The sequence below is a fragment of the Canis lupus genome, chromosome 30 (assembly GCF_003254725.2).
Source record: "Canis lupus dingo isolate Sandy chromosome 30, ASM325472v2, whole genome shotgun sequence".
NCBI classification, from domain to species: Eukaryota; Metazoa; Chordata; class Mammalia; order Carnivora; family Canidae; genus Canis; species Canis lupus.
This window is the reverse complement of record NC_064272.1, coordinates 37,993,269-38,019,214: the sequence shown is the minus strand read 5'-3', so window position 1 is coordinate 38,019,214 and position 25,946 is coordinate 37,993,269. Positions and strand designations below refer to the sequence as shown.

At 43.7% G+C, this 25,946-nt stretch overlaps 1 protein-coding gene and 1 long non-coding RNA gene across 7 annotated transcripts in view; one reads left to right on the top strand and one right to left on the bottom strand.

Annotated features, from left to right (window-relative positions):
• Positions 1-7,137: 7,137 nt before the first annotated feature.
• On the bottom strand, positions 7,138-8,377 carry LOC112675589 (uncharacterized). 2 transcript variants are annotated; one of them, XR_003145930.3, is made up of 3 exons: positions 8,238-8,377; positions 7,551-7,647; positions 7,138-7,461 (listed from the first exon to the last, which is right to left on the bottom strand). It is a non-coding gene; the product is annotated as an uncharacterized LOC112675589 (long non-coding RNA). The 2 variants fall into 2 exon arrangements; XR_007407211.1 differs by having other exon boundaries at positions 7,138-7,647.
• Positions 8,322-25,946, top strand: part of EDC3 (enhancer of mRNA decapping 3) — a 50,794-nt gene continuing 33,169 nt past the window's right edge. For 2 of the 5 annotated variants that reach the window (XM_035708983.2, XM_025472171.3), the window contains exons 1-4: positions 8,322-8,456; positions 9,555-9,626; positions 20,266-20,447; positions 23,099-23,418. In XM_035708983.2, the coding sequence (XP_035564876.1) occupies positions 20,284-20,447; positions 23,099-23,418 (484 nt within the window). In that variant the 5' untranslated portion in view covers positions 8,322-8,456; positions 9,555-9,626; positions 20,266-20,283. Of the gene's footprint in view, positions 8,457-8,761; positions 8,912-9,554; positions 9,627-20,265; positions 20,448-23,098; positions 23,419-25,946 lie in introns of those variants that run through there. The other 3 variants (XM_025472172.3, XM_025472169.3, XM_049103987.1) reach the window with 2 other exon arrangements.

Here is a 25,946-nt window from a genome sequence, read left to right as displayed (position 1 = left end):
TAATGGTTTCCAGACATCTGAGAAATAGATAACAAATTTAACAAAATTACAGATTGCGCCTTAAGTGTTCATGCCAGACAAATATTGCTACACAATGGGGAACTTGAAAGGAGTGAGAAGCCTGCTACCTAGGAATTACTTTTTTTTTTTTTTTTAAGATTTGTATTTATTTATTCATGAGAGACACAGAGGAGAGAGGCAGAAACAGGCAGAGGGAGAAGCAGGCTCCATGCAGGGAGCCGGATGCGGGGCTCCATCCCCGGACTCCAGGATCACACTGCCGAAGGCAGTAGTCTAACCGCTGAGCCACCCAGTCTTCCCTTAGGAATGTTTTTTATGCCATTATTGGATTTTAATACTATTATACTCTCCGATAGTATCTCAAATGACTTCATCTGTTCTCATTGGTATGCGTCTTGCAAGTGCAGATCATCTAGGAGGAGTCCAAGAAAGGACTTTCAGACCTTTTGTGAATGTCTTTGTTCCTTTATTTGGTACACCTACATTGGAACATTGCACACAATATCCTTTTCTTCCTATAGCATTTATTACTGATGCCCAATGAAAAAGCCTTGATTCGGGATCCCTGGGTGGTACAGCGGTTTAGCACCTGTCTTTGGCCCAGGGTGCGATCCTGGAGATCTGGGATCGAATCCCACATCGGGCTCCCGGTGCATGGAGCCTGCTTCTCCCTCTGCCTGTGTCCCTGTCTCTCTCTCTCTCTGTGACTATCAAAAAAAAAAAAAAAAAAAAAAAAAAAGCCTTGATTCATTTGCCACCATGGCATTAGGTTATAGAATTAGACTGAGTTACTTGTTGGCCTAAAAAGGTGCTGTCTGTCCATTAGCAAATAACTCCTCTTGTTTATTTGGAGAAATGCTTCTGCTTAAGAAGAAAGATCTTGGGCAGCCCGGGGGGGCTCAGCAGTTTAGCACCTGCCTTCAGCCCAGGGTGTGATCCTGGAGACCGGGAATCGAGTCCCACGTCGGGCTCCCTGCATGGAGCCTGCTTCTCCCTCTGCCTGTGTCTCTGCTTCTCTCTCTGTGTCTCATGAATAAATAAACAAAATCTTAAAAAAAAAAAAAAAAAGGAAACATCTTTCCACAAAATTAAAAATAAGCTACTTGGCTTTTAAAAATACCCTTTGGAATCAGTTCTCATGGCTAGCTCTTGAGAAGACACGAATTATGGTTTAGAAGTGCTTTTTAAACTCTTCTCAAGGTTCTAATTGTTATTTTTACATCAGAGTCACAGGATGCTTGAACTCTAGAGTCCTAGAAGCTACTGTGCATCTCCTATTTTGAAAATTGATTCATCAAATGACAGGGGGCAGGAAGAGCCGCTGCCCTGGGCTTGTGAGGGGTGGCTGATTATACACCTGGGAGTTGGGGGAGGTAAGGAAAAGGGAGATTTCAAAAGGATTTTAATTATGCTAAAGAGGACTTAAAAGATACTGGACGCCTTGCCTTTGTCAAGTTAAAGGTTGTTTTTCCCACTAGCAAGGCATTAATATTAAGACAGTTGGGAACTTCCTGAGGAATGTCACACATATCCCATGGGGGCGGCAGTGGGGGTGGGGGGTGTTTGTCTTTGTGGGGTGTCAGCTTGTGCTTTATCCGTGGCTAGCCCTCTGTTCTCCATTTTCATTAAGACAGCTTGGGAGCCTCCTGGAGGAATGTTATACTTTGCTTGTATCTTGAAGTATTTGTCAACATGCTGCAGGTTATCAGGAAATTTAATTTTATTTACAATCCCTTCTGTCATTGTTTTAGGGTCCCCGGGAGTGCCTGAGGAATGTCACACAAATCCCACCTTGGGGGGGTGGTGCTGTATGGCATTAGCTCCTGCCTCGTCCTCAGCTTGCCTTCTCTTCCCTCCATCATTGCCTTGGCTGGGTGGACCACAGACTCCCAGTTTGGAAAGTTTGGTGGTACCTAAAACGTTAAACCCAGAATTATGAAGTTGATGTAGGAAAGATGTTAGGGTTCGGAGCCAACGGCCAAGAAAGAATTCTTGAGACATCTTTGGTGCAAAACAGTGATTCTATTAAAGCACAGGGACAGGACCCTTGGGCAGAAGGAGTTCCACTGGAGTCTCAGGAGTAGCCCATTATGTACTTTCAGGTTGGGAGGGGCCTAGGGATAGCACAAGGCTCCAAAGCATTTTGGAAACAAGGTTTCCAGGACCTTGAGGGGGTCAGCTATTGCTAGGAAAAGGAAATTTATTACTGTTTAGTAAAAACTCAGTATTGAGACCCTTTGGATGTATATCAGCGGGTCATATGTTTGGGGGATGATTGCCAACGCGTATCTTTGGTGGGTAGAGATAAAGGAAGTTTCCAAAAGAACTTTTATGTGTTAGAGTAGACTTAGAGGATCCTGGGGGTCCGGCTAAGATTGCCTTCTGCCCTTAGCAAAGTATTAACAGAGGCAGCTGAGTCCCTAGAGGAATGTCACTGCCTGTTTCAAGGACTTAAATGGCTGTGGGCAGTAAGGAAATCTAATAGTTTCTCTTCTGCCTTGGTTTCCTACATCACTTACTACTTACAGCCCATTAAGAAATAGCCGAGGCAGGCAGGGTACACCATCCTCAAGGCATTCACAACTGCCTTTAAGTATTTGTCAGCGGGATGCAAGTTGTAAGGAAAGTTAATCTTATTTACATTTCTTTTGCCTTTACTCTCCTCATCAGGGAAGCAGCCAGTCACAAAAGACCAGGTATTGTACCATTCAGTTCACATGAAATGTCCAGAAAAGGCGAATCTATAAGGCTTTACATTTGCCCCCCACCCCACCCCAAGGCCCAGGCAACCACTAATTTCTGTCTCTACGTTTGTCCATTCTTCTGTTGATGGACAGTTGTTTCCACCTGTGGCAATTGTGAATAATGCTGCTATGACCATTTGTGTACACAATTTTGGTCAAACATACATTTTCAGTTCTCTGGGGTATATACCTAGAAGTCGAATTGCTGGGTCATATGGATATTCTGACTTCGAAGAACTGTCCAATTGTTCTCCACAGTGGCTGTACCATTTTACATTCCCACCAGCAGTGTATGAGGGGGTTCTGATTTCTCCACATCCTCACCTACACTTCTTTTCAGTTGTTGTTGTTTAATTACAGCCATCCTACTGGGTATGAAATGGTATCTCATTGTGGTTGTTGATGTGGGAAACAAAAGCAGAAAGTAATGTAGATAAAATTAAATGTCCTTATAACCTGCAGCCCATTGATAAATACTTGAGTCAGGTAGACCATAATGTTCCTCCAGGGAGCTCCCAACTGTCTTAATGTTAATGCCTTGCTAGAGGGAAAAACAACCTTAAGTTTGACAATAACAAGGCCTCCAATATCCTGTGAGTCTTCTTTAACATATAAAAATCTTTTTGGGGAACCCTGGGTGGCGCAGCGGTTTAGCGCCTGCCTTTGGCCCAGGGCACGATCCTGGAGACCCGGGATCAAATCCCACGTCGGGCTCCCGGTGTATGGAGCCTGCTTCTCCCTCTGCCTGTGTCTCTGCCTCTCTCTCTCTCTCTGTGTGACTGTCATAAATAAATAAAAATTAAAAAATAAAGATTTTAAAAATCTTTTTGGAACTTTATTTCCCCCAACTGGAAAGTGTATATCAGTTACTCCTCACAATCTCCAGGGAGCAGCGCCTTCTGCCCACAGGTCCTCTCCCCATGCTTTAATAAAACCACCGTTTTGCACCAAAGATGTCTCAAGAATTCTTTCTTGGCTGTCACTCCAGACCCCACCAACTTCACCAACATTCCAAAAAGAATTTATTGTCTAAACCAGAACACGTGACAGTAAAAAGGGGGGAGAGTATTAATCGTTATGAAGGGGTAACAGGCATGACTGGGACTATTCCAGGCAAACTGGGACATATATATGTTCCTCCTACATATAAATAATGGAGATTGGTCTCAATATTGGATCCACCATTAACTTGTTAAGCTCTCACCTGTAAAATGGGAGTGGTGGCTGGGAAACCCAGTTAGCTCAGTTAGTAGAGCACATGACTCTTGATCTCAGGATTGTGAGTTCAAGCACCACATTGGGCATAGAGCCTACTTTAAAAACTTTTCTTTTTTATTTTTTTTAAACTTAGAAAAAACAATTAATTAAGCAAGGGTGGTGGCAGTCATAAAGTAGATAATTTCTAAGGTTCCTTTCAGCTTTACCATTTAGATCTCCATGACATACCCTGTCAAGAACTGCAGATTAGTGCTTTGCTCTTCTCAACCTAAGAGTTCATTCTCTGATAGTTGATGTCCTTGTTAGAGACTGTTAGTGTGGCCCACAGCACAGTAAGTCAGAAGTAAGTCTTGGTAAAACAAATCCCCCCTTCCATATGTTGGGAGAGGCAAGTAGGTACTGCCCACTGGCTTAATCTACAATGGCTCCCAGAAATTGGACTCTAGTGGTCAGTAGGTCTACTTAGTTCAGATAACTATCTATAACCAGCAGTACTTGGTGGAGTTCTAGGACTTGGGAACTTAGGAAAACTATCTATAACCAGCAGTACTTGGTGGAGTTCTAGGACTTGGGAACTTAGGAAGGCTTCAAGAGCATTTGGTGAATAGTAAATTCTGCTGCTGAGTGATTATCTTCAGCCGCCTCTATTACTGTGTCTCACTTCTCACTCTCATAGTCAAACTTCTTGAAATTGTTTGCACTTAACTGTTTCCACTTGCTCATCTCCAACTCTCTCCTTGCCCACTGACATTTGAATTCTGGCTCCTTCATTCCCCTTTAAAGCCCCTGTCAAAATCATGAGGGACCTCCTAGTTACAGGAGTAACCATGTCCTAATCAAATGGACATTCTAGGTCTTCTCTGATTATTTTTCTCTTAAAAGTATCTCTTTGGCATTACCCACCTCTGAGTTTTCTTCTGTATTCCTAGTCGTGGTTTCTTAATTTCCTTTGAATCATTCTCTTCCTATGAGTATCCGTTAAATGTTGGCCCTTGGAGTTCTGTCCTTGGCCTTTAACTATTCCCATGCTGTATGGCATCCCTGGACTGTATCATCCATTATTGGGACTTTAAGTACTGCCTTGGTTATGGATGACTTCCAAATCTCATCTCTCTCTCCTGAGCTCCAGATTCCCGTTTCCAATTTCCCACCAGATACCCCACAGCAGGTATGTTCCTAACAAGTGAGCAGCCAGGGCAAGAGTATTCACACTCCTCTCAAACAGCCACTTTTTGGGCTGCTCCTTGGGCTTAGGGGTATTGCACAATGGTAGTGAGGTCCACCATCAGGATGACCTATACAAGAGGTGTATCTTTGGGCCTGAAGTGGACTCAGGCCATTTGGGAGGGGATTTGGGAATCCCAGAAATATGAAATATAGCAGGTCTGAAAGGGGGGGCGTGAGCTCTGGGTAGTCACGTCCCTTTAGTCACAAAGAAAGGCTTTGTTTAGAGTTCCAGGGAGGGGCACTTGGGTGGCTCAGTGGTTGAATGTCTGCCTTGGGCTCAGGTGGTGATCCCGGGGTGCTGGGATCGAGTCCCTCATCAGGCTCCCCATGGGGAGCCTGCTTCTCCCCCTGCCTATGTGTCTTTCTCTGTGTCTTACATGAATAAATAAAATCTTAAAAAAATAAAATAGCTCCAGGGTGAGGGCCATCTAAAGCCTGAGGTCTAGGGCAAGGCCCCCAATTTCCCAAGTGTAAGGAATTTAACTGCTCCCACACTACCTTAAACTCATTCACAGATCTGAATTTATCATCTACCTTTTCCCTCTCTTCTTTTACTGTCTATACAACCTCTTCATCCTTTTCTATTCCACATCTAAGCAAACAGCACTGCCAATCTTTTGCTTTAGTCACGAATCTGGCAGTTGATTTATCTCCTAAACATCTTTAGGATTTGTCTGTCCTCACTTCATCAGCCCCACTTGCTAGTGCCTTATTATGGCTTCTCATCATTTGTCATCTGGGCTCACTTCCACCAGTTTTCTTTCAAGTCCATTTCGGAGGAGTAAACCTTGTCAATTTCCGCGTAATTTAGGTTTAGGGTGGTAGTGGGAGGGTGGAGGAGGGAATGGTGGTGCTAGAAGGCTCTTTTATCTAATGCTAAGCAAGGCTTAAGTGACTCCAGAAGTATAATCTTCTAGCCACCAGCATCAGGACCCCCTGAGGAGCTTGTTAAAATGCAGACTCCCAGATGCTACCCCAGACTTAACTGAATTAGACTCTTTGTGAGACCTAGAATGTGTATCTTTTTTTTTCTCTTTAGAATGTGTATCTTCAACAACCTTTGCTGGATGCCACTGGATTGTGGTTTCTGAAAGAACTTAATGAAAGCAACTTTTCTGTGCTCATGTCAGGAAGAGAAACAATACTCTTCTCAGAGAGAATCTTTGTGGCTCTCCAGATAACCAGCACTAGAGAAAGAAGAATGAAGACATAGTTTAGAGAAAACAATGTTACCCTTTAGAATTCTGAATGTCTCTGCCACACCAGTTAGGCCAAATGAGCAACTCAGTAACGCTTAAAAACATTAAAAAAAAATGGGGCGACTGATCCCTCCATGAAGCCAAAGTTCAATACAAGAACAATACACTGGGATCCCTGGGTGGCGCAGCGGTTTGGCGCCTGCCTTTGGCCCAGGGCGCGATCCTGGAGACCCCGGATCGAATCCCACGTCAGGCTCCCGGTGCATGGAGCCTGCTTCTCCCTCTGCCTGTGTCTCTGCCTCTCTCTCTCTCTCTATGTGACTATCATAAATAAATAAAATTAAAAAAAAAAAAAAAAAAAAAAGAACAATACACTGTATTTGCTAAGCAAAACAATTCAATAGTGGAATTAGGGCAGTTGATCTCTTTTTCAAAGTTTAATGGCTGACCAAGTGGGGCTTCTGATCTTACTAAAAGTCTTCCAGTTTGAACTCTGGGCAAAGTCTGTTGAGGTGGTCTTAGGGACAGTTCTTTCATTCAACAGACACACATTTTAGCATCTACTCTTGGCAGGCACTGTGCAAGATGGTGGGATTACGGTTAGGTATAACCTTCAGTTGACTTCTGGGCTACAGCAGTGCTTGCGGTGGAGAAGACAGATGTGGGTGTGTCCAGATTGGGTGGAGGCTGGTGGCATCAGAGGTAAAAGAATTCACCTGAGGCAGAACAAAGGTGATAGAAGTTTATTGAATTTCCAGTTAGCTGGTCAGGAAAGCAAAGGAGAGACTGTCAGGAGGCAGTGTTGGGCTGTAGTTTAGGAGGTGGTGAGGAGGGATGGGAACATGGAATTTTCGTGTTTGGGTACCTGTGCCCGGTTGCAGGTAGCCCATTCCTCAGCTTAGGTCTATGGCTATTTTTAGGTGGGTCGCCTAATGAGTCTGTTTGCATTCAGTCCCCTGGTCACTGTGGGCACCTCTGCCCGACTCAGGTTTCCAAGTGCTTATTATGCCTGTTGCCTAAAAGTGGCCTCTACAACTAATTCTCCTGTGAATCTTAAAAAAAAAAAAAAAAGTTATTTGGCCTGGAGTATAGAATCCTAACCAAAAAAAAAAAAAAAAAAAGGCACAAGAGAATTAATCACCCCTTTAGGAATGCCAATCAGGTTCAGGTGCACATTTCACAGCAGTTTTTTTTTTTTTTTAAGCTATCTCAGGTTCATCTCAAGCCGCACAGCTGTTCTGAAAAAAAACAAAACAAAAAAACAGAAGGTAGAGTTAGGATTCAACCCTGAGCTTCACACCCTAAGGGCTCCCGGATCTGGAGGGTGTAAAGGATCGACTGTAAAGACCTTTAAGATAATACAGGCCGGGGATCCCTGGGTGGCGCAGCGGTTTGGCGCCTGCCTTTGGCCCAGGGCACGATCCTGGAGACCCGGGATCGAATCCCACATCGGGCTCCCGGTGCATGGAGCCTGCTTCTCCCTCTGCCTGTGTCTCTGCCTCTCTCTCTCTGTGTGACTATCATGAATAAATAAATAAAATCTTTAAAAAAAAAAAAGATAATACAGGCCGGTGATCCTGGAGACCCGGGATCGAGTCCCGCATCGGGCTCCCTGCATGGAGCCTGCTCCTCCCCCTGCCTGTGTCTCTGCCTCTCTCTGTGTGTCCCATGAACGAATGAATGGATGAATGAATGAATGAATGAATAATAAATCTTAAAAAAAAAAATACAGGCCGGGGTCCCTCCAGACTTAAAACTGGATCTCTCGCGATAAGGGAAGGGTGGGGAGTCCCCGCAGAGGGAGCTTTTACAGAACTCCTCCCCTTACTTCGCAGAGCCACGTTCGTAACCGCCCTGCTGCCCGCGCAGGGATTCCCAAGCCGGGTCTCGGGCTTTCCCGCGATGACCTCGCAAGCCCTCCAGGTCTCCAGTTCCCCAGGACGCCGCTCGCAGAGGCCCCGGGGAACGGCGTCCCCCCGCGCACCGGGAGCGGGGGCGTCCGGCCAACGCTGAGCCCCAACGCGCCGGAGCCCACGCGCGCGGACGGGTAACCGCGAAGGGAACCTTTAATCCTTTAATCCGTCGCGGGGCCGACTCCTTGCGTCCGCAGCCGCGGCTGCCGGAGTCGACGAGGCCCACGTCGCCGGGCGCCACCTCCTCCCCGAAGTCCTCCAGGCGACAGTCCTCGGCGACAGGCCCCGGGGGCCTGGGGGGAGGGCGGGAACCGGCGCAGAGCCCCGTGCCCGCGGGCGGGAGGGCGCGCCCAGGATCTTGATCCCGCTCGAGCCTTCCCGGGAGCTCCGCCCCGCCCCGCCGGCCCTCGGGGTTCCAAGGCGTCGCGCCGGAAGTGACCTCACGACGGCGGCGTGGAGACGCGGGGCGCTTCCGGCCGCGGCTGCGGGGGTGGGTGTGGAGGAGCCCGTCGAGCCTCCCGGTGTCGGCGGGTGCGTGGCGGGCCCCGCTGGGCGCGGCGTGCGGAGGCGGCGCTCGGCCGGCGTGGAGGTGGGCGCGAGGGGGCGGCGGGGCGGCGGGCGCTGGCGGGAGGGGGCTTCCGGGGCTGCCGGGCGGCTTTGCTTTTGGCTTCGCGGTTCCAGGCCTCGTAGAGGTGCCTGGAGGCGCGCGCGCGGGCTGGGGGCCGGGTGCGGGGCTCTGCCTCGGGGGGGGGGTGTGGTTGGGGGGGCAGGTCGAGGGCCGCAGGAGCGTGAGCGCGGGGGCCCTCGGCTTCGCCCGGGCACGGCCGCGGCAGCTCGCCCACTCTTTGCTCCTTGCCCGGTGTCGCCCTGCACAATGGAGCGCGGTGGCTCGGAGCTGCGCGCGCCGGTGCCACGTCCCTGAGCCGAAGCCCCTGCGGGCGGAGGTGTGTTGGGGGGGTCTCAGGCGCAAGGGCGGCTGAGGACGTGACACCGGCCAGGTTCGCGGCTTCGTGATTCTTTCCAGGTGCAGGCGCTCTTTGTGTGATAACCGAGTGAATTTTTATCAGTAGTAACCGGCTCGTCGAATGGCTTGTGCAAGGCGGGGCACAGCGCTTGGCCAGTCGGTTTTCAATGAATCTCTCCCAATTCCAGACCCGGGAGGGGTCCCCGCAGCCCTCTCCCGCGGTTACGGATGAGGAATCAGTGGTTTTTGTTCTCTCCCCTCTCCACAGACTAAACCGATCGCGGGTCTGCTGCCCTATACAGGTCTTAACTTCCATCAGAACAGAATTGTCTCTGAGCAGGTTAGTATTGCACCTGGAAACCTCAGGTGGATTCTAGTTTTTTTTTTTTTTTTTTTTTAATTATTTTTTAAAAGATTTTATTTATTCATGAAAGACACATACACAGAGGGGCAGAGACACAGGCAGAGGGAGAAGCAGGCTCCCTGCAAGGAGACTGACGTGGGACTCGATCCCAGGACCCCGGGGTCAGCCCTGAGCCAAAGGCAGACGTTCAACCGCTGAGCGGTTCAACCCAGGCTTGATTGATTGATTGATTGGTGAATGGCAGATTAGATGTACTCAATTCAAAATTACTGTTTGTTTCTCTGTAGGGAAGGAAGATGGTTACAAGTAATGAACTTTGTGACTACTAAGAATTTTTTTTTTTTTTTTTTGATAGGGCTGTGGGACTAGCAAAGTGTGTTTCAAACTTTTTTTGACCCAGGACCAACAGCTGGATACATTATTACATTATGACTTAATGTGCTCCCAGCATGCACAGGGTACACACACACACCCCTCCCAAAGGTTTACCCTTTCTGCATAGGATGCTGGTTTACATTTTCTATTTCATTAAAACAGAAAAAGTTGATTGTAACTCACCAAATTGACTGCTAATGTGTCTGACCGCTAAAGAACTGTAGTGTAAAAAACAAAGGACTGGAAAATGTTTAAAGTGTTTGTGGGGGGAGGATCCCTGGGTGGCTCAGCGGTTTAGCGCCTGCCTTTGGCCCAGGCAGGGCCTGATCTTGGGGTCGCGGAATCGAGTTCTGCCTTGGGCTCTCTGCATGGAGCCTGCTTCTCTCTCTGCTTGTGTCTGCCTCTCTCTCTCTCTGTGTCTATCATGAATAAATAAGTAAAATCTAAAAAAAAAAAGTATTTGTGATTCCTGAGGTGCTGTAATTAATGCAAAGTAGAAAATGTGTCATTTTTCCGTTCTTAATAGCCAGAGTAGCAGGGTTGCTAGAGTTATAAATTCTGCCAGAAGAGGACATTCAAATGATATCTCAAAGGAATAGAATGAGAGTGTGTCGAATTTTAGTAAGGCATCAGTTAAAGTCTTTTATGATGACCTGGTGGGTGAGTTAGGGGATTTTGCCAGATTGTGGTGAAATTGGATGGAATCATGGTTTTGAGCACCTATGTCTGGAGGGGTTTGATTTATGGGTACAACTTGCAGTTGGGATTCTGCCGAGTTGAGTCTGTATCCCTTTTCTTTATATACAGTATTTACAGCCTATCTGGAAGGTGTGCTTACCAGATTTGTTGCCTTTATGAAGTGGAGAGAGAATCTGGTTAATCTCAAGATTTGCCTAGTGCAGTTTAATGAAATGTAAGGGTCATATACATGTCAGAAATTTCAGTTGAGTTAAAAAAAAAATACGGGGATCCCTGGGTGGCGCAGCGGTTTGGCGCCTGCCTTTGGCCCAGGGCGCGATCCTGGAGACCTGGGATCGAATCCCACGTCAGGCTCCCTGTGCATGGAGCCTGCTTTCCCCTCTGCCTGTGTCTCTGCCTCCATCTCTCTCTCTCTCTCTCTCTCTCTCTCTCTGTGTGTGTGTGACTATCATAAATTAAAAAAAAAATGCAATTATATAAGTTAATGAAGGTAGAGATGTGACTTAGAAGGGGTTCAAGTGGAGTCTCAGTCGTCGGAATCAGTGATGTGGTTAGGCTTTGAGAATTGAGAATCCAGTCTACGGCCATACCACCCTGAACGCGCCCGATCTCGTCTGATCTCGAGAATTGAGAATCCGGTAGCCCGGGTGGCTCAGGGGTTTGGTGCCGCCTTCAGCCCAGGGCGTGATCCTGGAGACCCAGGATCGAGTCCCACGTCGGGCTCCCTGCATGGAGCCTGCTTCTCTCTCTCTGTGTGTCTCTCATGGATAAATAAATTAAAAAAAAAAAAGAATTGAAAATCTAGTACCTGTGGTAGTAGATTGCTTTAGGAGAATGTAGAAGAAAGGAAGGTTGACCCTAACACTGGCTGGCTCCATCCTGGAGTATTAGCTTTATGTTTGGGTACTCTACAGAAGTAAATTAATTTTGGGATAGAATTTAAAAGGAGTTGGATTTGTTAAATTTTCAAAAGTGATTTTTTTTTATTGGCTGTCCAAAGATACAGTGGAGTTGCTTTGGCATGAATGATTCTTTTTCCCTCGTCACTCAGGTCTCAAAATTTTTTGACATGTAAATACTAACTTTAAAAAATAAATGCAAAGTTATCTAAAAACACTTTTTTATTTTTATTTATTTATTTATTTATTAGATTTTTATTTATTTTGATAGTCTCACACACACACAGAGGCAGAGACATAGGCAGAGGGAGAAGCAGGCTCCATGCACCGGGAGCCCGACGTGGGATTCGATCCCGGGTCTCCAGGATCGCACCCTGGGCCAAAGGCAGGCGCTAAACCGCTGCGCCACCCAGGGATCCCCCTAAGTACACTTAAAAAAAATATTTTATTTATTTGAAAGAGTATAAGCAGGAGGAGTTGCAGAAGCAGAGTGAGAAGCAGGCTTCCTACTAAGCAGGGATCCCGATGTGGGGCTGGATCCCAGGACCATGGGATCGTGACCCGAGTTGAAGGCAGACACTTACCTGGCTGAGCCACCCAGGCGCCCCTAAATCACACAATTTTATTTATTTATTTATTTAAGTTGGCTCCATACCCAGTGTGGGGCTGGAACTTAGAGCTTCAAGATCAAGAGCCAGATGCTCTACTGACTGAGCCAGCTAGGTGCCCCCTGATGTTTTTAAAATATATTTTTTTAAAATATAAAAAAAATTGGAGAGAAAGAGAAAGCACACGTGGGGGCTGGGGAGAGGGAGAAGCAGACTCCCCTGCTGAGCAGGGAGCCTGATGTGGGACTTGATCCCCGGACCCTGAGATCATGATTTGAATCAAAGGCAGACACTTAACTGGGCCACTGAAGTGCCCCTAGCTTTTTTTTTATATTAAAACAACCCTTTAGGGTATGTATAAATGGTGTATTATGTTACTTGAATTTAGGATGTTAAACCAATCTTGTATTTTGGAATGAGGGCCCCCCCCCCTTAGTAATGGTGTGTATATTAATCCATGTTGCTGAATTTAGTTTGCTAATACTTTGTTAAGGATTTTCGTGTCTGTTCATGAGGGATACTGAAGTTTTCTTATGATGTCTTTGACTTTAGTAACAGCAATAATACCCTCATAAAATGAGCTGGAAATGCTGCTTTCTCTGTTTTCTGAGTTTGTATAGCATTTTTTATTTCTCTTATGTTTGATAGAATTTACCAGTGAAGTCTTCTGGGCTTAGGCTTTTTTTTTGTGGGAATATTTTATTTTATTTTATTTTATTTTATTTTATTTTATTTTATTTTATTTTATTTTATTTTATTTTATTTATTTATTTATTTTATTTATTTTATTTTATTTTATTTTATTTTATTTTATTTTATTTTATTTTAAATATTTTATTTATTCATGAGAGACAGAGAGAGAGAGGCAGAGACACAGGCAGAGGGAGAAGCAGGCTCCATGCAAGGAGCCTGATGTGGGACTCGATCCTGGATTTCCAGGATCACACCCCAGGCTGCAGGCAGCGCTAAACCGCTGCGCCACCGCTGCTGCCCTGTGGGAATATTTTAAATTACTAATTCAGTTTCTTAATTTAAGATTCATTTATTTGAGAGAGCATGCAGGTATAGGGAGAGGGGCAAAGCGAGAGGGAAGGAGAATCTCAAACGGACTCCTCGCAGGGCATAGAGTCAGAATGGGCCCTGAGCTTGAGATCATGACTTGAGCCGAAATCAAGAGCTAGAAGCTTAAACGAAGAGCCACCTAGGTGCCCCACTGTTTTTTTTAAGTTTGTTTATTTATAATCTCTACACCCAGCATAGGGCTTGAGCTGAGGACCTCAAGATCAAGAGAGTCACATGCTCTATTCACTGAGCCATCCAGGCACCCCTCGAATTCAGTTTTCTTTTTCTTTTTTTTTTTTTTTTTGATTGATTGATTTATTTATGATAGAGAGAGAGAAGCAGAGACACAGGCAGAGGGAGAAGCAGGCTCCATCCTGGGAGCCCGACGTGGGACTCGATCCCGGGTCTCCAGGATCGCACCCTGGGCCAAAGGCAGGCGCTAAACCTCTGCGCCACCCAGGGATCCCCGAATTCAGTTTTCTTTACTTGATATAGGACTATCCAGATTTTCTATTTTTCAGTCATTTTTTGGTAATTTGTATTATTCTGGGGGATTTGTCTATTTCATACTTTTTCTTTTAAGACTTATCTATTTATTTTAGAGAACAAGAGTGCACGAGTGGGAGGGGGAGGGAGAGGGAGAGAGAATTTCAGGTGAACTTCACGCTGTGCTCGAGGCTGGTTCTCAGGACACCAGCCAAAATCAAGGTTGGTTCTCAGGACCCCAGCCAAAATCAAGAATCCAAGGCTCACCTGACTGAGCCACTGAGGCACCCTAAGTGGGGTTGTGTTCGAATAAAACTTGATTGGTAGTGGGCCCTATTTGGCCCATGGGCTATAGTTTTCAGACTCCTGTCCTAGAGTAACGCATATTAGGATTGAAAGTCTTTGATTGATAATCCAGTTATGTGGGCTGATCAGGTTTATGAAAGTGTGGAAATTGATTCCCTTGCTTGCATATTTTTGCATAACGCTAAAGATATGTGTTTCAGTTTGAAAATTGGGACTTCATTTCCAAGATAGAATTTGTAGCTTTTGTAGTTGCATTTTTGTAGTTTTGTTTGGGTGAGAATCAAAGTGGCTGTCCCATAATGATTTTCTAGGGTTATAACTCAAGTTCCCTATCTGGTCAATATTTCTTCTTTTTTTTTTTTTTAAGATTTTATTTATGAGAGAATTTCTTTTTTTTTTTTTTTTAAAGATTTTATTTATGAGAGAGAGAGAGAGAGAGAGAGATACAGGCAGAGGGAGAAGCAGGCTTCGTGCCGGGAGCCTGACCTGGGACTCGATCCCGGGACTCCACAATCAGGCCCTGGGCTGAAGGCGGTGCTAAATCGCTGAACCACTGGGCTGGGCTGCCCATCTATCTGGTCAATATTTTTGCTAAAAGGAGACATTTGAAATAAAATTAACTAATGATAAAAACTATATTGATTATCTCAATCTTCACAGTGGTTCTGTGAGGTGGTGGTATGATTGGTGTTAATTACCATTTTATAGTTGAGACAATTGAGACTCAAATTAGGATAATTTGCCCAGGTCATGGTAACGGAAATGGTGAAGTCCAGAAGTGAATGTGAGCCTATGATGCCTGACCTCAGAGATCTGTGCCCTTTTCACTATGCTGATTTTTATGGAAGATCTAGAATTAGTACTTGGATTGTACTAGATTTTTTTTTGGTACTAGATTTTTTTTTTTTAATGATTTCCACCAATCTCAAAATTTTGATTAAGCAGGTTTCTAGGTAAATGTGTGGAAAAATATCTGTTTTTTTCAGAAGCCTGTAACTAATCACTTACTCCTCTTCAGCTGTTGATTGTCCTTAGTGGACCAGAGTTTTTCCTTGGATCTGAATGATGTCTTTCTGATGGGGCAGATGAAATGGTAGTTGATTAGTCTGTAATCGGCAAGTTGTTCTTTTGTGGTTTATGAATTATTTTGGCAACTGCCTCAGTTGCACTATGGGTGGAAGATCATTTAGGGATACCTGACTTTGTTATCTGAAGACTTCTTATAAGGGAAATACAGAAAAGTCTCATCCTTAACAAGGAAAAAGTGATAGTTTAGCATTTGAGCAAAATAGTCCATAAATACTCTAGGGCTTCCGTGTAATATGGTCAGCATAAATGGGTACATTTGCCCCCACAAATACAAAAATGTTTAATTCTTGGGACTCCTGGGTGGCTCAGCAGTTTAGCCCCGGGAATGATCCCGGAGTCCTGGGATGGAGTTCCGCATCGGGCTCCCTGCATGGAACCTGCTTCTCTTTCTCTCTCTCTCTGCCTATGTCTCTGCCTCTCTTTCTCTGTCTCTCATGAATAAATAAGTAAAATCTTTTAAAAAAAGGTTTAATTCTTTATTTATAATAGTTCCCCCACCAAAGTGGAAATAACCCAATTGTTTATCAGCAGTAGGATGGGTGAATACTTTGAGGCATATAGAATACTATGTAGCCAGAGAAAGAATGAACTAACTATTGCTGCTTGTAACAACAAGGATGAATCTCACAGGTATAATATTGAGCAAAAGAACTTAAACCTTGGTTCTTTATGGAGAACCTTTATGATTCCATTTACATGAAGTTCAAAAACAGACTAATCTTTTGTGTTAGATGTCAGAATAGGGATCCCTGGGTGGCGCAGCGGTTTGGCGCCTGCCTTTGGCCCAGGGCGCGATCCCGGAGACCCGGGATCGAATCCCACATTGGGCTCCCGGTGCATGGAGCCTGCTTCTCCCTCTGCCTGTGTCTCTGTGCCTCTCTCTCTCTGTGACTATCATAAATAAATTAAAAAAAAAAAAATTAGATGTCAGAATAATGGCTGCTCTTGTGGGGACACAGTGGAATCTTTTCTGATGTTTGAAGTATTCGATGTCTTAAATGGAGGTTATATTGGTGAATTAGTATGCAAAAATTGATTCAGCTGTACACTTAGAATATGTAGACTTACTATATATATTATACCTTGATAGAAAAGAAGTAAGTACACAAAGAAGAGTAGAAAGCCCTTCCCACACAGACTAAACACTGCTTTTATTTTATTTTTAAAAGATTATATTTATCTATTCATGAGAGACACACACACACACAGAGGCAGAGACAGAGAAGCAGGCTCCATGCAGGGGGCCTGATGTGGGACTTGATCCTGGGACTCCAGGATCATGCCTTGGGTAGAAGGCAGACACTAAACCACTGAGCCACCGAGGCGTCCTGAATAGTTACTTTTTAAAAAGCTTCTATTAATGTAGAAGTGGCAGTCCACATTTTGAAACTATTAAAAATTGGGATGCCTGGCTTAGGGATTGAGAGTCTGCCTTTGAATAAGAGTGTGATCCTGGGGTCTGGGATCAAGTCCCACATCAGTCTCCTGCAGGGGGCCTGTTTCTCTCTCTGCCTGTGTCTCTGCCTCTCTCTCTCTCTCTGTCTCTCTCTCTCATGAATAAATAAATAAAATCTTTAAGAAGGAAGGAAAGAAAGAAACTATTAAAAATTCTCAGTTATTAACAATATAAACTTGAATGTATGATATCAGTGTCTATTTAAAATTATAGTTGACAGGGATGCCGGGGTGGCTCAGTGGTTAAGCATCTGCCTTCAGCTCAGGGCGTGATCCTGGGGTCCCGGGATCGAGTCCCATGTCGGGCTCCCTGCATGGAGCCTGCTTCTCCCTCTGCCTGTGTCTCTGCCTCTCTCTCTCTCTCTCTCTGTGTGTGTCTCATGAATAAATAAATAAAATCTTAAAAAAAGAAAAAGACCAGCTGGGATTTTTATCAATATTTGTGTTTGATCTGTAGATCAATTTGGAGAGAATTGACAATGAGCCCTTTGCCTTACAAAGGTGGTGCATCTTTCCATTTATTTAGGTCATCTTAATTTTTCTCAGGGGTCTCGTATTGTTTTCATTATAGAAATTCTGCACGTGTTTCATTAGATTTAGTCCTAAGTACCTTATGTTTTTTAATACTATCATAAATAGTATTTAAAAATTTCATTTTTTTGTTGCTATTGTAAAGAATACAGTTTATTTTAATTCAGCATGTATCCTGTGACCTTGCTAAATTCTAATAGCAATTTTTTATTTGGTACATTTCTTAGGGTTTTCTACATACAGTCAATTGTATGGCTATAAATAAAGACCTTTTTGGAGAGGTGCCTGGGTGGCTCAATTAAGTGTCTACCTTTAGCTCAGGTCATGATCCTGGGGTCCTGGGATTGAGCCCCACCTGGGGCTCCCTGCTCAGTGGATAGCCTTCTTCTCCCTCTCCCTCTGCTTCTCTCCCAGCTTATGTGTGCAGTCTCTTTCTCTTTCAAATAAATAAAATCTTAATTTTTTTTTTTTATGAGGTGCCTTGTTGGCTCAGTCAGTTAAGCGTCTGCCTTTGGCTTGGGTCATGGTCCCAGAGTCCTGGGATTGAGTCCCACACTGGGCTCTCTGCTCAGTGGGAAGCCTGCTTCTCTCTCTCTCCCTTCTATCTGCTGGTCTGTTCATTTGTACACTCTCTGTCAAATAAAATCTTAAAAACAAAAGTCATTTATGTAGTTCTTTTCAATATTTGTGCTTCTTTCTTTTTTGTTTTTAGATTTTATTTATTTACTCATGAGAGATACTCTAGAGAGAGGCAGAGACATAGGCAAAGGGAGAGGGAGAAGCAGGCTATCCACTGAGCAGGGAGCCCAGATGTAGGACTTGATTTCTGAACTCTAGGGTCACACCCTGAGCGGAAAGCAGAGCTCAACCGCTGAGCCATCCACGTGTCCCTATTGTGTTTATTTCTTGTTTTATTGCAGAGTGGGATGTACAGTGTAATGTTGCTTAGAAGTAGTGAAAGTGAACATCCTTGCCTTGTCCTTAGTCTTGGGTAAAGGATTCATTATTTCAGCATTAATATGGTGTTATCTGTAATTGTTTTGTAGATACCACCACTACCCTTCTTGATATCATGAATAGGTGTTCAGTTTTGTTGGATTATCTTTATGCATTTATCTAAGATTTTATTTTTAAGTAATCTATATCCGATGTGGGGCTTGACCTTAGCCCCAATATTGAGAGTCGCATGCTTTACTGACTAAGCCAGCCGGGCGCCCCTATCTTTCTATATTTATTGATATCGTACATGATTTCCTCATTTATTTTGTTAATGCTGTAGAAGACATTGATTTTTTTTCTTTTTTTGATTTTTTTTCAATTAAACTTTTTATTTGAGATAATTGTAGATTTGTATGCACTTCTAAGGAATAATACAGAAAGATTTCATATACTTTTCCCAGTTTTTCTCATTGATAACATCTTCAAAAATTATAGTACCGTGTCACTACCAATCAAAGAACGGAATATTCCCATTACTACAAGGATCCTCCATATTGTCCTTTTTTTTTTTTTTGAAAGATTTTATTTATTCATGAGAGACAGAGACAGAGAGAGACAGAGAGGCAGAGACATAGAGGGAGAAGCAAGCTTCATGGAGGAAGCCTTACACAGGACTCCATCCTGGGACTGCAGGATCATGCCCTGAGCCAAAGGCAGAGGCTCAAGTGCTGAGCCACCCAGACATCCCCTTAATGTCCTTTTATTTTTATTTTTTTTAAAGATTTATTTATTCATGATAGACACAGAAAGAGGCAGAGATACAGGAGGAAGGAGAAGCAGGCTCTATGCCGGGAGCCCGACGCGGTACCTGATCCCGGGACTCCAGGATCGCGCCCTCGGCCAAAGGCAGGCGCAAAACCACTGAGCCACCCAGGGATCCCCTTATTGTCCTTTTATAGCCATTCTCATTTTCCTCCTGCCTCCATCCCTTCCTAAACCCTGGAACCACTCATCTCCATGTCTTTAGTCATTTCTTTCTTTTCAAGATTTTATTTATTTATTTATTCATGACAGACACACACAGAGAGAGCCAGAGACACACAGGTAGAGGGAGAAGTAGGCTCCCTGCAGGGAGCCTGACGTGGGACTCAATCCCAGATCTCCAGGATCACACCTTGGGCTGAAGGCGGTGCTAAACCGCCAGGGCCACTGGGGCTGCCCTCTTTAGTCATTTCAGGAATGTTAACACAAATTGAATTATACAGAATGTACAGAATGTAATTTTTGGGAGTTGACTTTTTCACTTTTTCTCTGTGGTATGGATATACCACAGTTTAAGCATTCATCCATGGAAGGTCATGTGGGTTTTCTAGTTTGGGGCTATTAGTGTAAACTTAAGTCTTCATTTCCCTCGGATAAATGACCAGTGGTGCAGTTGCTGGGTCATGTAGCAGTTGCATGTTTATTTTTTTTATCGATTGCCAATTAAAAAAAAATTTAAAAAAATTTATTCATGAGAGAGGGAGAAGCAAGCTCCATGCAGGGAGCCTGACACGGTTCTCGATCCTGGGTTGAAGGTGGTGCTGAACAGCTGAGCCACTGGGGGCCCCAGTACATGAATCTTTAAGAAAAAAAAAATACTACACATTCTGTCACATCCTTAATTGAAGTAATAAAGTATGAAAAATAAAACTTGAGGGCGCCTGGGTGCCTCCCTTTGGCTCAGGTCGAGTGCTCAGGGTCTTAGGCTCAAGCCCTGGAGCAGGCTCCCTGCTCACTGGGAGTCTCCTTGTGCCTCTCCCTCTCCCTCTGCCCTCCTCCCAGTTGTAAGGTCTTAGATCTTTAAAAAAAAAAAAAAAAAAGTTTATTTATTAGAGAATCTGCATGCACACAGGATGGAGGTGGGAGAGGGAGAGAAAGAACCCCAAGCAGACTCCCCACTGGGTGCAGAGCCCTGTCTCACAACCCCAGATTCTGTCCCACGACCCTGAGATCGTGAGCTGAGCTGAAATCAGACGTTGGATGCTTAATGGACTGAACTGCCCAGACGCCCCCAGAACGTGCATTATTAAGCAACACCTGGTTCAGAGCCTGACCTAGTTTCTGCTGAATTTAATGAAAGGTTTGTCTGTTTCTCAAGCTGTGTGTGGCTCCTTCTCTCGACAGTGGCCTTACATCAGAATCATGGCTACGGATTGGCTGGGCAGTATTGTGTCCATCAACTGTGGAGATAGCTTGGGAGTCTATCAGGGACGAGTGTCCGCGGTGGACCAGGTCAGCCAGACCATTTCTCTCACCCGGCCTTTCCACAATGGAGTGAAGTGCCTCGTGCCGGAAGTCACCTTCAGGTGAGTGTCTTCGCTGAGTTTTTCAGATCTAGTCTGGTGGTCTGTGGAGCTTGAGCCTAGGTCCAGTTGCCAGTATTCTCTTGCAGAGGACTGCATCTGAGTAGTCTTGTCAGGGGTGAGGTTTTATAGTCTTAACTCTTACAGGCTAGCGGCTGTTTTCAGCGTAGACTTTATGTCGTCATTAACTTTTAGCTAATAGATCAGGGTTTGTGAAACCTTTTCCTAATCTCTGTCAAACACTCAATATTCTTAATTAAAACAGTCAAATTCAGAATCATCTATTTTCTTAGGCTTTTATTATTTGTGTTTTATTGATCTCTCCCCCACCACCACATAAATGTATCTCTCTTTGTAGATTTGTATTATAATTTATCTCTGGAAGCACACTGTCGCCAGTAGCTGACGTCTGTAGTTACAGGAATGTAGTTTTCTTAGTTTTTGAGGATCTCAAGTTCAGTGGCCTTCACATCTCTATTTTCACCAGTTTTTCATAAAAATCTCCCTTTCTTAGGTTAAAACAAGAACAGTGGCAACAAACAACTGTCAGATAAGCGCTTCCTTGACTTTCGGAACAATACCTTCATTTAATCTTTTCTGTAGGAGTATCCATTCTTAATTTCTTTCCCCTTCTGAAGTCTCAATAGAAGACATACCCTTTGTGTTCAGGGCTACCCTTATCCCATATGCTTTATATACTCTCCTTTTTGGTCTCCTTTTTTTTTTTTTTTAATTTTTTAAAAAAATTTTTATTTATTTATGATCGTCACACACAGAGAGAGAGAGAGAGAGAGAGAGTCAGAGACATAGGCAGAGGGAGAAGCAGGCTCCATGCACCGGGAACCTGACGTGGGATTCGATCTTGGGTCTCCAGGATCGTGCCCTGGGCCAAAGGCAGGCGCCAAACCGCTGCGCCACCCAGGGATCCCTTTGGTCTCCTTTCATACCGTTCTCAGTCTCTTGTGTCTTCATTTTCAACCTTCATACCTGTTTTCCTCTTTGCATTTTTGTGACGCCCTCCCCAGCCTTCCCCCACAGTTCACACACTCCTGCACACCCATACCCACCAACATACCCACCACGCCTTGTGTGAGCCATCAGCTGTTGCCCTGTCATTTCCCTTCTCTTTATATATACCACAGTTCTTTCCAGAGCAAAATAGTCTGCTTTCATTCCCTTTGTGGCCTCATTCTCTAGTCTTTCCTTACCCCACTTTTCAAACTTCACCATCTTGTTGAACTCACTCTTGCCAAAGTTATAAATGACCTAATAGCCAAATCGAGTTGCAGTATCTTAATTTGAACCTTAATCTAGATGCTCCCTAACTATTGAAGTTCCCTCTTTTAGTTTCTCTGTTGCCTCTTTGGGTTTTCTTTTCATGTATTCCTCCGTTCCTTTACATCCACCTGACATGAGGCTCAATCTCAGGACTCTGGGCTCATGACTTGAGCCAAAGTCAGAGAAACTTAACTGACCAAGCCACTCAGGCTCCCAACAATAGGTCTCTTTAAAGGGCAGTGTTGGTGCCTGAGCCTTGTCCTTAAGTGCTCTACCACCTTTCCTCATTTTTGCCTCTATTTCAATGAAATGAAGCCCTGCCATTAAGAGGTACAGACTTCCAGTTATAAAATAAGTAAGACATAAGGATGTAAAGGACAACATAGGGAATATGGTCATTAATATAAAATAACTTTCAGGGTGCTTGAGTGGCTCAGTCAGTTAAGCATGGCTTTTAGCTCAGGTCATGATCCGAGGGGGTCCTGAGATTGAGCCCTGTATTGGGCTCCCTGCTCTGAGGGTGGGGACTGCTTCTCCCTCTCCCTCTGCCTACAGCTCCCCGTTTATGCTGTCTTTTTCTGTCAAATAAATACAATCTTTAAAAATATATATATAAAATAACTTTCTATGGTGACAGATATCACTAAACTTTTTGTGGTGATCATTTCGTGGTATATATAAATATCAGATCACTATGTTGTACACCTGGAATTAATATAATACTGTATGTCAACTATACTTCAATTAGGGGGAAAAATTACAGCTCTGCAAAAGTGTAACTGGTTGCTATTGATCCCAATTTCATCATTTTTATCACTCTCGTGCTTTGTCTTTTTTACATTGCTTGTGTTATTTTTTAACGTGATGAGATATCCATAACATATAGTTTATGTTTTGACCATTTTTCAGTATACAAATCAGTGGCATTAAGTATGTTCACGTATTGTGCACCTGTCACCACTATCCACCTCTAGAACTTTTCCATCCTCCCACACTGAAACTTCATACCCCATTAATACTAACTCTCCAATCTCTTCTTCCTCTAGCCCTAAAAACCACTTTTTTACTTTCTTTCTCTGAATTTGACTGTTTTAGGTATGTGAGATCATTTAATAATTGTCCTTTTGTGATGGTGTATTTTACTTAGCATAATGTCTTCAAGGTTCATCCATGTTATAGCATGTGTTAGAATTTCTCTCCTTTTAAAGGCTGAGTAAGTAAGTACTTCGCTGTATGTGCTGTGTTTTGTTTATCCATTCATCTTACAGGGGGCACTTGGGTTTGCACCTTTTGGCTATTATGGAGAATGCTGCTATGAATATTGGTGTGACACTTACATAGGCAAGTTTTGAGACTTGGACTCTTGTGTATTTCAGGGCAGGTGACATTACGGAATTAAAAATTCTGGAGATACCAGGTCCTGGAGAAAACCAGCATTTTGGAGACCTTCATCAGACAGAATTAGGCCCATCTGGTGTTGGGTACCAAGTGGGTATCAGCCAGAATGGCATGGGCAAGCTGGTGAAGAAGCCATCCTCTTCCAGCAGTGCTCCTCAGAATATCCCTAAGAGGACAGATGTGAAGAGTCAGGATGTTGCCATTTCCCCACAGCAGCAACAGTGCTCAAAGAGCTATGTGGACAGGCACACGGAATCCTTGAGTCAATCCAAAAGTTTCCGCCGTCGGCACAACTCTTGTAAGTTGGATCAAGTTGAGATTTCTTCTTAACCTTGTGTTTCAGGGCTATAAGCTCTTATCCACTGCCATTCTTTAAACAAATTCTTTATTACTCCAGTAAAAATGGATGCTGGCAGAGCTTCACAAAAATACAGCATGGTTGTCTTACTGCAGGGCTTGTCTCTCAGGATATTAAGGGAAAGAAAATAAGCTGTTAGAGACACCAGCTCCCTGCCCTCTCCTTCCACTTAACTTCCTTCAAGAAAAGTCAGTGACCTGCCTCAAGTTCATATAGATGAAAGCCATTATTGTCTTTAATCTGGTGACTGATGGAGGTAGTGGTGTGTGAGTTGAGTCTGCACTTGGCCATTGCTGGGGATTCTTGAATAACTTGTGATTTGACTCCCATCCTCAAGAAAAGAGGAGAAGGGACTCGCCTGCACATCTCTGTGATCAGTTTCTGACAGACTACAATTTTAAATTTACTGTATTCACTGTCCTTACTGACACATCAAGGAGAAAATGTATGAGTGTATTGATTGCCCAGTTTTGTTTGACACAAATTTTTGGATGCCATTTACTCACTATGGAACTAATTAGAATTAATTCACTAGAATTTGGTATGCTCTTTAACATATTCACTAAAATAATGGTATAAGAGTGAATTATAACAGATTCACTAGATTCACCAGTACCCTAGGATCATGACCTGAGCCGAAGGCAGATGCTCAACCATTGAGCCACTCAGGCGGTGCCTCCCCTCCTTTTTTAAAGATTTTATTTATTCATGAGAGAGACACAGAGAGAGGCAGAGACATAGGTAGAGGGAGAGACAACTTTCATTAGTAATTATTTCCTACATATTTTTTCTTTCTGTTGTTAATGTCTTACATTACTAAGGTAAATTTGTTACAATTACATTATTATTAATTAAAGTCTATTTCATTCTGATAACCTTAGTTTTTATCTACTGTTCCCATTGTAGGCTCCTGTCCAGCACAACACCTTATACTTAGTAATCATGTCTCCTCTTGTCCCTGGTGGTTTCTCAGACTCTTATTGGTTTTGGTGACCTAGACTATTTTGATGTACTGGTCAGGTATTTTGTAGAATATCCCTCAATTGGTATTTGATGTTTTTCTCATGATTAGATTGGGGTTATGTATTTGGGGGAAGATGACCACGGCGATATTATTTTCATCATGTCATATCAAGGTTATGTTATATCAACATGGTTTATGACATAATATTGACCTTGATAACCGGGCTGAGGGAGTGTGTAGGTCACATTTCTCTTGTAGAGTTCTCCCCACCCCCTTCTATATTAGGAGGAAGTGGACTGTGTGCAATCCACATTTAAAGAGTGGAAAGTTATGCAGGTATCTGCATAAATTGTTTGGAATTCTTCTAAACCAGAGATTTGTCTCTTCTCTCCTATTTACTTATTTATTTTTTATCAGTATGGACTTGTAGGTATTTATCTTCTACTTTGGGTTATAATTCATCACTGCTTTATTTCAGTGCTCAAATTGTTACTGCTTTGGCCACTGGGAGTTGTTTTGGTTAGCTCCTGTGTTCCTTTGACATTCCCTCATTATTGTGGGTGGGTTTTTCCCTAGTACTTCTTTACTTTCTGGCACTACAAAGATGCTCCACGTTTATCTTCTGTGTTTCCTACTCTAACCCTAGAATCAGCCGTATCTCCAAGGAGCCTTGTTTCTTTTATTAGAGAATAGTATTGCAAGCCACTGTCTGGGTGCAAGGTGTGCTCATTTTTACTGGGTGTTGCCTTTTCGGCTGACAGAGCAGGGAAATAGGTATATGTATGCTCACAGTGTATGTACATGTATCTATTACTATTTTCCTGTGTAACTTTCATTAAGCTAAATGTGAGTTCATACTGATGATGTCTCTAACTGGAATCCATTACTACATTGTATCATTCTAGCTGCTTCCTTGTTTTATTTGTAACTTCTCACTTCAACAGCGAGAACCTGTCTCCTACCATCTGCCATTGGCTTAAATGATTCAGTTCTAGTATGCAGGTATAGCACTATCAGAATTACCAACCTTAAAAAAAAAAAAAAAAAAAAAAAGAATTACCAACCTAGACCCTCAACCCCCTTCATTGACTTTTCTTTTTTTTATTTTTTTTTTAATTTTATTTATTCATGAGAGACACACACACACAGGCAGAGGGAGAAGCAGGCTCCATTCCATGCAGGGAACCTGACGTGGGACTCCATCCCGGGTCTCCAGGACCACACCCGGGACTAAAGGTGGCGCTAAGCCACTGAGCCACCCGGTTGTAACAGATTGTTTTGTTGCATTCTGCCGTCCATCCTGGGATCCTCCACCTCAGTCATCTTTTTTTTTTTTCTCTTTTAAAATTTTGCGTACATTAAGGCATATTCTTTGTGCTCTAAAGTTTTGTGGGTTCTAACAAATACAGTGTGTTGTTTCTATCATTATAGTATTGTACAGATTACATTTCACCATTTCCCCTTTTTCCTCTGTGACCTCTCCCCCACCTCAGCAACTACGGAT